Source organism: Palaemon carinicauda, chromosome 24, assembly GCF_036898095.1.
Source record: "Palaemon carinicauda isolate YSFRI2023 chromosome 24, ASM3689809v2, whole genome shotgun sequence".
In the NCBI taxonomy this organism is placed as follows: domain Eukaryota; kingdom Metazoa; phylum Arthropoda; class Malacostraca; order Decapoda; family Palaemonidae; genus Palaemon; species Palaemon carinicauda.
In genome coordinates this window covers 63,084,530-63,097,008 of record NC_090748.1, presented here as the reverse complement: position 1 = coordinate 63,097,008, position 12,479 = coordinate 63,084,530, and the positions used below count along the sequence as shown (strand labels likewise).

The 12,479-nt window shown below is 35.8% G+C and overlaps 1 protein-coding gene across 1 annotated transcript; it reads right to left on the bottom strand.

The window, feature by feature from the left end:
• Nucleotides 1-3,174: 3,174 nt before the first annotated feature.
• Nucleotides 3,175-8,529, bottom strand: LOC137618406 (uncharacterized). Its single transcript, XM_068348575.1, has 2 exons — nt 4,601-8,529; nt 3,175-4,435 (listed from the first exon to the last, which is right to left on the bottom strand). The coding sequence occupies exons 1-2, from the start codon at nt 8,527-8,529 to the stop codon at nt 3,175-3,177; spliced, it is 5,190 nt and encodes a 1,729-aa protein (XP_068204676.1).
• Nucleotides 8,530-12,479: the final 3,950 nt, after the last annotated feature.

Here is a 12,479-nt window from a genome sequence, read left to right as displayed (position 1 = left end):
CCACTATGCACCAGCATCAATAATGCAGCGACTATATAATGCGCTGCCCGCTCATCTAAGAAACATATCAGGAGTGAGCGTAGATGTGTTTAAGAATAAGCTCGATAAATACCTAAGATGCATCCTAGACCATCCAAGACTGGAAGATGCAAAATACACCGGAAAATGCATAAGCAACTCTCTGGTGGATATACGAGGTGCCTCACACTGAGGGACCTGGGGGAACCCAAACATAGAATAAGGCAATAAGGCAATAAGGTAAGCGTGTCTCCTCTGTCATTCCTTATGCCTGCTCCAAATTTAGCTACTGCTGATTCTCCTCTATTCTTTTTGCTTACTTGAGTATTGAATGTAAATTGAGTCATATTTTTTCATAGATATCTCCAGATCTGCGTAAAAAGTTTCTCTATCTTCCTCTGCATGGGGTGCTGTTGGTGCATAAGTTTAAATTGTCTTTATTTCATACTTCTTATTTAGTTTCATAAGTAATTCTTTAATTTTATCACTAGTATTATAAATCTTCTATGTTACGTGCAAGATTTTTATTAACTAAAAGGAACCACTTCATGTTCTTTGTTCCTTTCATCTCCTCTGGACTAAAATATATGGCCCTATATTAATTCTGTATAACATTACCCAGTTCTTCTAATTTGACTCAAATCCTATTACATCCCAATGTATTTCTTTTCAGCTTTTCTAGTAATACAGCACCATTAGGAATAACAGAATGGGTTCCTAGAGATCGTGAAAGAAGCAAGAGAAGGAGGAGAAGAAAACACTGTATTGACGAACTAAGAACGTTTGCGGGAGTGGATTAGCAGGGAAAGACTGTAAACAGATGCAAGTGGAAGGACATATCTGAGGCCTTTGTTCTGCAGTGGATCAGTAATGGCTGAGGATGATAGTGATGATATATATATATATATATATATATATATATATATATATATATATATATATATAAATATATATATATATATATATATATGTAGTTATATATATTTACATATACATATATATATATATAAATATATATATATATATATATATATATATACATATATATATATATATATTATATATATATATATATATACATATACATTTTATATATATACATACATTCATATACATTATATATATATATATATATATATACATACATATACATTATATATACAGTATATAATATATATATATATATATATATATATATATATATATATATGTATATATATTTATATATTGTAGCTGTGGGACCTATGGCAAAACTACAATAGTGGAAAAATAAAAATAAAGAAACAAACATACAGACAAACAGATACTGTTGTTATTCACGGGCTAAATAGGTTGTTCTATATATTAAAATCATTACATACCTTCAATTGTCACTTTACCCCTGATCAGATAAATACCTATATTCTCTTCCGAAGTCATGTTAATTGGAGAAAGAGGTGGCTTGTAAATTTTGAAAGAGGAGTAAATTTAAAATGAAGTGGATTACTACTCATAAAGTATTATATGTAGATAAAATTTATGTATTTGATATTATAAGACCTGTTGAGAAAGGTCTATTTTGAAACATTGAATGTCAAGGCTAAGGTTTTGTAGTGACTTGAAATTTAATGGCATTTTTATATTCTATAACAAGAGCTCCTGGTAATTTCTCAATGTTTGTCGACGTCTCCCGCTATTCTTATTATGTGATATACTTCATACTAAAGTTTCTCAAATATTATAGAAAACGGGTCTCATATATATATAAAGTGTAGCTGCCGTTTTCTTCAAAGCCACAGGGAGGAGATGGAGAATAGACACAGATACTGTTACTCACGTCACACTTTATTAAAAATTTGATATAAAGTTCAAGTTGATATCACAAGACACTTTAACCAACTTAAAGCTTTAAATCACTTAACACTACAACTTAAGTTGACCATAACTGTAAAAGCTTATACTGTAGTTGGTCAGTACTCCAAGACCAGAGAACCAATGATGAGTGCTTTGCTAGTAGTGCAGGGCGACGAGATTCAAGAAACTGAAAAAAACAAAATACAAACTTACTAAATTTGTTAAAAAGAAATTCCATAATAAACAAAGAATTGAATAGTTTGATTTCACTACAAAACACCACAAACATGAAATAGAATATATACAAATTTCAGTAAAGAAATAAACTTACATCTGTGTTACTCTAAGCTACATCCAATACAAGCGAAACAAATTTCCAAAGAAATGTTCTTTACACTTTGAAGACTTCTTCTACTCTGTCAGTCATCAAAAAACCTTGATCCTATTTCTAGAACATATAATTGTTACAGTGTGATTCCAACACTGATAACTACCAGGATAAACAATCTTTTCAAGAACTACTCAACACTTAACAAACAAATTACAGCAGTAACTATAAAAAAAGACTGAACAATGTTTACATGTAAAACGGACAAAATATCTACAATACAATTTAACCCTAATCACCAAGTTGAAAAACAGAGCTTATTAAATAATTATATACACAAATGGTTTCTATAAAATGCTGCATTTACATTCTCGGCCCTATAAACAAATTATTTGTTTATCAAAATCAATCATATCTATAAATGCAGGTGATATAAATAACATCTATAATAAATGTAATATACTCTCAAATCCTTTGATCCTAATAAAAAATAACTATTATAATCATTGTTCCTCTACTGCAAGGAGAAGAACAAGCTTTTGAATGGGTCGATGGAGCTCTGATGTTTGTGTCTTTAAAACTACACTACGTACAAAACCAGTTCTGTCCTTTCCAGTGCTGATAACACGACCCATCATCCAGTTACTCCTTAACTGATTATCATCTTTTACAAGGACAATATCACCAACTTGAAGATGCCGCTTTTCCTTGTTCCACTTCTGTCTCTCTTGTAATGTTGACAAATATTCTCTTCGCCATCTAGTCCAGAATAAGTTAGCCAAGAATTGAACATATCGCCACCTCTGTCTCAGATACATATCTCCTTTCTGAAAAACACCAGGTGGTGGCATCACAACACTTGATTTCTGTGTGAGAAGCTGTGCTGGACTGAGTGGTTGTAAGTCATCTGGGCTGTCACTGACTGTGGTCAAAGGACGGTCATTCACTATAGCCTCAACTTCTGTGAGAAGAGTGCGGTAACTCTCATCATCCAGTCATCCAGCATGTTCCTTGAAGAGAGGAGTCAAGACCTTTCTCACAGTTCTAATCTGACGTTCCCACACACCTCCCATATGACTAGCTGTAGGGGGATTGAAGGTCCAGCTGATGCTTTCTTTTGAGAGGAAAGCTCTGACCTGATCATCATTCATCTCTTGCAGTGACTTCCTCAACTCCTTCTCAGCTCCATGAAAGTTTGTCCCATTGTCACAACAAATCTTCTTTACATTTCCTCTTCTAGCAACAAAACTTCTTAAAGCATTTATGAAGGACGATGTGTCTAAGGAATTGGCTGTCTCTATATGAATTGCTCTTGTAGACAAGCAAGTAAATAATACACCATACCTCTTCCTGATTTGCCTTCCTTCTTTGACTTCCTGTGGCCCAAAGAAGTCAACACCTGTGTGTGTGAATGGAGCAACTGGAATTACTCTTTCCAATGGTAAATCAGCCATCTTCTGGTTTAGAACAGGGTTTCTCATTTTTCTGCAAATGACACATCTTTGTAGAACCTGGCGGACACTTGCATTAGTACGGATAATCCAGTAAAGTTCTCTAAGTTTTGCCATCACATGGTTGCGTCCAGCATGAGCTAATTTTTCATGTGTGTACCGGATAATCAAAGTGGTAATATGACTCTTTCTAGGTAATATCATTGGATGTTTCTTGCCAGCTGAAATTTCTGCTTTGGAGAGCCGTCCATTAACGCGAAGAAGCCTGTCTTTAGGATCAATGAAAGGATCTAGTTTATAAATGCTACTGCTACTACAAAGTCCTCGGCCCCTTGACCCTTCGCTCTTTTGTAAGAGTGTCACTTCCTTACTAAAAGTTTTCTTCTGAATATATCTGATGACTGCTTTTCCAGCAGCATCTAATTCTTCTGCTGTAAATGAACCATTAATTCTAGCTTGTCTCTTAGATTTCAGTATGGAAAAAAGACGGTGATACACAGCAACAGCCATCCTCAATCGATGCCATGAAGAATAATACTCAAGAAACTTATCAACAGCATTTCCCTCCCCATCTTCTGGATGCACTGCAAAACTTGTAGATCCTTCCAATTCAACTACACCATGGAGCATATCATTTTTCCACAGCTCCTCTGGTCCTTTAAGAAAATATGGGCCATCAAACCAAATGTTACTGTTCAGCATTTGCTGACTTGTGAAACCTCTTGATGCAATATCAGCAGGATTCTCTTTACTCTGAACATATCTCCACTGTGTATTTTCAGAGAAATCCTTGATTACTTTCACTCTATTTGCAACAAATATAGGAAATCTCTTTCTATCATTAAAAATATAGTGAAGAACTGTTGTAGAATCTGTGTGATAGAATGTCTAGTCCACTGTAATCTGCAGCTCTTTCAAAATGTGTTGTGCGAGATTTATGGACACCACTGCCGCAGTCAATTCCAGTCACGGTATGTTTGTTGCCTTTACAGGACACACTCTAGACTTTCCCATCAGCAGAGCAGTAGAAATCCTCCCACTGTTATCAGAAAGTCTCATGTGTGCTGCAGCAACATAGCCTTCATTACTAGCATCTGAAAACATGTGCAGCTGTGTGGAAGTCACTGTACCAAATTCCTTTGGTTTGACACATCTTGGAATCTTTAAGTTACTCAGGATTGGTAAATCATCAAGCCACCTTCTCCAGGGCTTCAGGTATTTTTCGGGAATAACATCATCCCATCCCAAGCTGCTATCCTGACAAACTTCGCGAAGAATTCTCTTAGCTGGCAAAAGAAAAGGAGCCACAAAACGAAGAGGATCATAAAGGGAACATACTGTTGACAAAATACCTCTCCTTGTAAATGGTTTTGGGTCCAAGCTTGCGGAGAAAGTAAAGTAGTCATTTTCAATATTCCACTGAAGACCAAGAGCTCTTTCTACATGAAGTTCATCATAGTCAAGATCACATGTTTGACGATCTTTTGAACGGTCCTCTTGTGGGATTGATTTCAACACCAGCTTGCTGTTACTCACAAACCTCGTCAGCCGAAAACCTCTTTCCTTCAATGCTGCTGTAACGTCTTTCACAAGTCTTAATGCCTGCTCTTCTGAAGGTACAGACTTTAAATAGTCATCCACATAAAAATTAGTCTTAATGGTGTGTTCTACATCTGGACCATACTTATCTCTTGCATGGTCAGCTGCTGCCCTCAAAGCATAATTGGCGATGTTAGGTGATGATACTGCTCCAAAGATGTGAACACCCATCCGATACTCTGTAAGTTCGCTTTCAAGTTCACCACCAGGCCACCATAAAAATCTTAGGTATTTATGTTGATCCTTTGGTACCTGAACTTGGTAAAACATAGATTCTATGTCACCCATCAAGGCCACCTTTTCTAGACGAAATCTGAGGAGCACTCCAATCAGGGAATTAGTCATGTCAGGACCTTGCATCAACTTGTCATTAAGGGAACTACCCTGGTATTTAGCACTACAGTCAAAGACTACTCTAATCTTATTTGGCTTTTTTGGATGGTACACACCATGATGAGGTAGATACCATGCAGGTTGTTTATCATATGACTGATCCTCCGGAACCTTATAAGCATATCCTTCAGATACCAATTTCTCAACAAATTCCACATAATCTTCATGGCACTTTGGATTTAGTTTCATTTTTCTTCTTTGCCATTGTGCTCGTTTCACTGCCTGTTCTCTATTGTTTACCAAGTTAACTTTATTGGTTCTAAATGGTAGGGGAAGCTGGTAGTGTCCATTGGTAAACTGAATGTTTTTTGCCACTTCTTTGAGGAACTGTTGATCTTCTTGAGACAGACCCTTCTCATCAGGAACTCTACCAACATCTTTCTCACTAAAGTCTCTTTCAAACATATGGACCACAGCTGCAGGAAGAAAACATTCCTTTACTCTTTCAACTTCCTGAAGAAAGACATGGTGACATGAAATACTGTTCTTCTCTGAAGAGTATTTAAAATGTAGAGGTCCACTAACAGTCCATTGATGGTGGTAAAGAACTGCATAAGAATCTTGACCCTTGGCTGGAAGCACCTCCAATGGTTGCAGTGCTTTAGGGCAATTACTGCCAATCAACAAACCAATCTCCAGATCAGCTCTATAATCAGGAATTAGATCAGCAATATTCCTCAGACCGGCTACCTTTTTGAGCAATTTTGGTTTTGGTATCTGTTGATGACTCACTGGGATATCTTGACGAGTAAAGGTTTTTGGCAGATCAATAGTGTTGTTTCCTTCCATATCTGTAACACACAAATTATTTACCGCCAAAGTATTCACAATGTTTACGCCATGCATGGTTTGAAGCTTTAAACATGTCTCTGTTCCAGATGCACCTATCTGCTCTCGTAAACTCTCTGTGATGAAACATCCAGTGCTGCCATTATCAAAAAAGGCATAAGTGTCCAAAACTACTTTGTTTCCTTTCTGATATACTTTTACTGGGAGAATAGCCTGTAATATTGTATTTACTTCACTAACATGATTGGTAGTACATGTGCTAACAATAATTTCACTTGCATCTTTGCTTGATGAGCTATCATTCTCTTTATGTAGCTTGAATCCGTCGATATGCAGTGATGTGGGATGCCTCTTAGAGCATGTCTTATATTGCTTCCTTTTCATACATCCTTTAGAGGTATGGTTGAGACCAAAGCATCCAAAACACAACCTTCTCTCCTTAAGGAAATCTATTTTTTCTTCAGAGGTCTTCTTAGCAAAATTCCAGCAATCGTCAAGATCATGGTTTTTCTTGCACATTGGACATGATTTCTCTTTCTCAGACACTATTGATGTCTTTCTATTTTCTGGATTCAGTTCTGCTTGGGTAGCAAAGCTTGAACTTTTGCTCTTTTGTTGACAAGATCTGAATTTGAAGATACCAGAGTTGTTTTCAGGCTTTGAGTAATTATTTTGAAGAGCAAACTTGCTGAATGCTGGGTCGTTTGCTGCCTTTGCCTTTTTATAAACAAATTCAACCAAATCTGCAAAATCAACTTCCCCCTTTTCTTCCCTCAAATGTCCAGCCAGGCTACACCACTTGTTCTGAAGAAATGTCGGAAGTTTTTTAACAACTGCTTGAAGGTTAGGAAGATGATTTAGTACTTCCATGTGTGACAAGTTGGTCATGGCATGTCTGCACTTAATAAGGAATAAAGCAAATGTATACAAGCTATGAGGATCTTCGTGTTTCAGTGCAGACCAAGAAATAAGTTTCTTAATATATGCCATCGACACCTTGTAGGGATCGCCATACTCTTGACTGAGCAAATTCCTAGCTGTAGTATATCGTTCTGAAGAACTCATATACAAGCATCCACCTATCAAGTCTTTGGCTTCCCCTTCAAGTTGCTGATCCAAGTAGTACAGTTTGTCAGCATCACCCGAAGCATTTGGGGCAATTCTGGCATCAAATGCCATCATGAAACTGGCAAACTCAATAGGATCACCTTTAAATTTTGGTACTTCTATGCTTGGAAGCAACATTGCCGCAGTCATGTGCTGCTGTGTCTTCAGGGGCATCTCTTGTTGGGATTGTAGTTGCATATCAAGATTTGGCTCGGAGAACCGACACTGGCTAGAACTACAGGGAACGTTCGCTTTCAACTGAGGAGTATCTGCTATTATATCCGAAGGTTGTGGTTGGAACGGGTCTACATTTGAATTCAACTGGGAAGGAGTATCTTTCGGCACGATATCCGAAATATTGTCAGCTTCAGCATAAACTCTTTCTCTTGCTTGAGACATTGCAATTTTTGTTTCTAATTCCAATTGCTCTTGCTTTTTTCTAAGTATAAATTCTTGCTCTTCCCTCTCCTGCTTAAGTCTGAGTTCTTGCTCTTCCATCACTTTTGCTTTTTCTCTCATAGCATGTTGAGCCATCAATTCTGCCAGTCTAGCTTTCTCTTTGAGGCGAGCAGATCTTACACTAGTTCTGCTGGACTTGGTCCTGCTAGTGGATGAGGAACAAAGACTTTTTCTATCAAGGTCTGCCGTCAATTGTAATTCACTTTCCTTGACCCAGTTATTCATTTCTGTAATGAAACGATCAATGGATACTGTATTTTCTGAATACCTCTTATTTACTGTGTTTCGTTCACTGGAATCTGTTAAATGCTTCTCATATTGCTGAAAACATTCATCATATTCATCACGTAATTTACAGAAAATAATCATTTCAGACTTCACCAGATGGAGATTATCACAATTATCCATTAGTCTTAAGATCTCATTTCTCCTTTTGGTCACAGCAGACAGAGCAGCAGTTTGGGCATTTTTCAAAGTTTTCATTTGCTCTTGTATCACTTCGAGACAATCTTCACTGACTATAGATACAGCAACTTCGCTAGATTCCGGCATTTTCAATCACAAGATTTTCTTGAACTAATGTAGCTGCCGTTTTCTTCAAAGCCACAGGGATGAGATGGAGAATAGACACAGATACTGTTACTCACGTCACACTTTATTAAAAATTTGATATAAAGTTCAAGTTGATATCACAAGACACTTTAACCAACTTAAAGCTTTAAATCACTTAACACTACAACTCAAGTTGACCATAACTGTAAAAGCTTATACTGTAGTTGGTCAGTACTCCAAGACCAGAGAACCAATGATGAGTGCTTTGCTAGTAGTGCAGGGCGACGAGATTCAAGAAACTGAAAAAAACAAAATACAAACTTACTAAATTTGTTAAAAAGAAATTCCATAATAAACAAAGAATTGAATAGTTTGATTTCACTACAAAACACCACAAACATGAAATAGAATATATACAAATTTCAGTAAAGAAATAAACTTACATCTGTGTTACTCTAAGCTACATCCAATACAAGCGAAACGAATTTCCAAAGAAATGTTCTTTACACTTTGAAGACTTCTTCTACTCTGTCAGTCATCAAAAAACCTTGATCCTATTTCTAGAACATATAATTGTTACAGTGTGATTCCAACACTGATAACTACCAGGATAAACAATCTTTTCAAGAACTACTCAACACTTAACAAACAAATTACAGCAGTAACTATAAAAAAAGACTGAACAATGTTTACATGTAAAACGGACAAAATATCTACAATACAATTTAACCCTAATCACCAAGTTGAAAAACAGAGCTTATTAAATAATTATATACACAAATGGTTTCTATAAAATGCTGCATTTCGACTGAGACTTGCTGCTCACAAAGTTAATGCTTCAAATGAAAAGAATTATAATTTGGCAATGTAATTTTTTTCTGCTACATCTAATGGACATATATACAGTAGTTAGTTACCTTCCTGATTGAACTTAGGAGTTTAATATTGATAGTTCCATTTTAGCTTAAATGGACCAGATGGCTGTACCACTCACCATCAAAGGCAACCCTTTCTGCTGATGTATTTGACAGCAAGCTAGACAGTAAAAACCCCAACAAAGCCCACTCCTATTATTCTGAAGTTAAACTGGTTAGTTTAATATTTATGAAAACATACAGTACATCCAAATAGTATCATTCTTTCATGAAAATTACTGTTTATCTACCTTCCAAGTTTTTTTTTTTTTCGTAAATTGGCTATAGGAGACCCTTTTTAGGCTTCAGTTAACCGGCAGTTAGACATACAGCTTTATGGTAGCTCTAATCTTTCAATTTATTTCACTCCTGTATTATCTAAAAAATTTATTGCCCTTCTGTCACAAGTACTATTCACTAATTAACATATTTAAACACAAGCTATGCAATAGCACTTGAAGGTTCTTTTAGTCTTTTAAATGATGTAGACGAAGTGGTGATAAACAAATATTAGAGTTTTTTAAAGTTTTAATTATAACATTAGCAAAAAGAAAACATAACATTTAATTGATAATAAAAGTGAATAATATGGAATAGTCACGTGGTTATAATAAATGTCAAACAAATATCAAAGAACGGTGATCATTTCATCAATAATAATGTACATAACAAATAAATGATTTCTATCTGATTTTACATTATATATATAAGCAATAGGTATCGTATTTAACAATAACCAAATACAGTGAAAAGATAAAGAGTACACTCGCGACTACTGCCGTGCGGTCGGTCTCTTATCCCTTGTGCATAAGGCCACAACCCTCAAACATGCTTTCGTGTCTTCGACAGGCCAATAAACACGCTCTCTCTCTCGATCATAGCGACCAGTGCACATTTTACGATTACCGTAACATTTACCATTAAACACCAAGCACCAATACTTCGGTGATGGTAAACAACCAACACTGACGAAGACCACTTTCAAGTAGGGCTGATATATAAAATCCTAGGTGGCAGGGATCTCGACCTCTTCCGCACAACAGCACCACGAATGCACTCCCGAGTTATTTCTGGTGATCCCCATTTCACCTCTGAAGAGAGAAACAGTAACTAAACAACTGTTCAAAACAAAATATCACAACCAATCTTCACGGTAACAAGACTTCGTTGGTAATAACAGTTGGGTCTTTAACTCGGCTTAACTCTGAAATCCCTATATACATACAAACATTACTTACTATGATTTTAAATATAGTAATAACCTAAATAATAAACAAATATATATAAGTACACGGTGACACCTTCAAAAAAATGTTGGAAAGCATATGCTGAGATGAATTCCTGTTGCCAAGGTGGCAGGATTTGGGTGATTGTGATGCTCTTTTACAAATTTCAGTGTAGCATAGAAATCCTTCGATTCTGGTCGTAAAATTATATAATTGATCTTGACCATAGTGCTGCTTTTAATCAGCCATTTGACCATGTTTTATGACTTAGAAATTTGGGAATTGGTGGATAACTTTTGAACATTATCATTGGATATTTAACTATTAGATTGAAAAAATTTGTTGTTGATAGGTACTAAAGAGACTGAAGAAATGTAATCTCTGGTTTTCTGTAGAGTGGTATTGTTAATCCATCATTTTTTATGATATATATACATGATATAGGGTTTGACCGCGAAAAACACATGCTCATGCAGATAATGGTGTTCTTTTTTTTCTCTTGCTCGACAGCAATTTACATATCTTTTGCATCTACATTACGACACTTCCCCCCCTCCCCCGACCCCCCCCCCTGCCAAAAAATAACTTCAACACTCCCATCATATTCTCATCACCTAACTGCCATATTTACTGTGAGCATAAGCAGAAACACCTTTGAATTTCTTTGGTAAATATTCCTTAAAAGACCAATGAGGGGTGTTTGTCTCATTACATGCTTATGATTGATTGATTGATTTGATGTTTTCTGGCATCCTGACATCTAAGGTCATTGATGCCATTGACCAACTACTCTCAGCTACTGAGTGCTCTCCATCCCTTGTAGTGTCCAGAATTGTTTCTCTAAAGTAAAAACTATCACCAAAATTAATGACCCACATGGATGGTATGCAACCACATCCATGTACTACTTGCCAGAACAAAGGAGCAAATAGATAAAGGTTAATAGCGAGTGAAGTAGGCCACAGCAGAGCAAAATATTTCCCCCATGCTTGCAAATGATATGACTCTTCACTGACAAGAATTTAGTGGGAAGGTTAATAAAAGGATTTTTTCACCCTTAACATTGATTTGTGGGAAAAACGTTACTATCATAAGTTATTGGAATTGTCATTGTAGATAAAAATAAAGATACCAATTGCATAATTTAAGAGGTCTAGCTGGGACTAGGATATGATGTAAATTAAGGACTGAAGTTATACAGTTAACGTTATATTTTGTTAACCCCTCTTCCTCATACACAATATATCCATTAACAGTGATTTTTTTAATAGAGATATCTTGTTCACTGTTAATTGTCGTTCTTGGTTGCTAATTCAGGTAACAATTACACAAAGAATCGCTGTAAGGAGAAAGTCTTTCAAGATATTAGGAGATGCATTCGTCATTGGGCAATGTCTGTATGACTATCTTATTACTTCATTACTATTACCTATTTTGGCAGTGGGGGATTTACATTTAAGCTGAATAAGCAATAGCTTAGGGCACCCCTTTTATAGCGCCCCCCCCCCCCACACACACACTAAAAAAAGGTGTGTGCATTTCCAAAATATATAATGAAAAAGAACTAAAATAATGCAATAGTTTTTCAACTGCCCTTGTTGGCGTTTATATGAATTACAGTACATTCATAGTTCGGACATATTTATTCATCATACATGAATCTTATTTTACAAGATATTTTTATCAGGTTTGATTTCTTTGGAAATATTATAACGACAACGATTTCATGATAGGGAGGAAAATATTATCAAATGATTGATTGATTGATAATTTACACAATACCTACATTATTTTATTTCATTCACTACCA

Coding starts and splice junctions, on each gene's coding strand:
- LOC137618406 (XM_068348575.1), bottom strand. CDS start 8,529: ATGCCGGAATCTAGCGAAGTTGCTGTATCTATAGTCAGTGAAGATTGT. Junction 4,436..4,600: donor GTAAAGGCAACAAACATACC/GTGACTGGAATT, acceptor TGTTGCAAATAG/AGTGAAAGTAATCAAGGATT.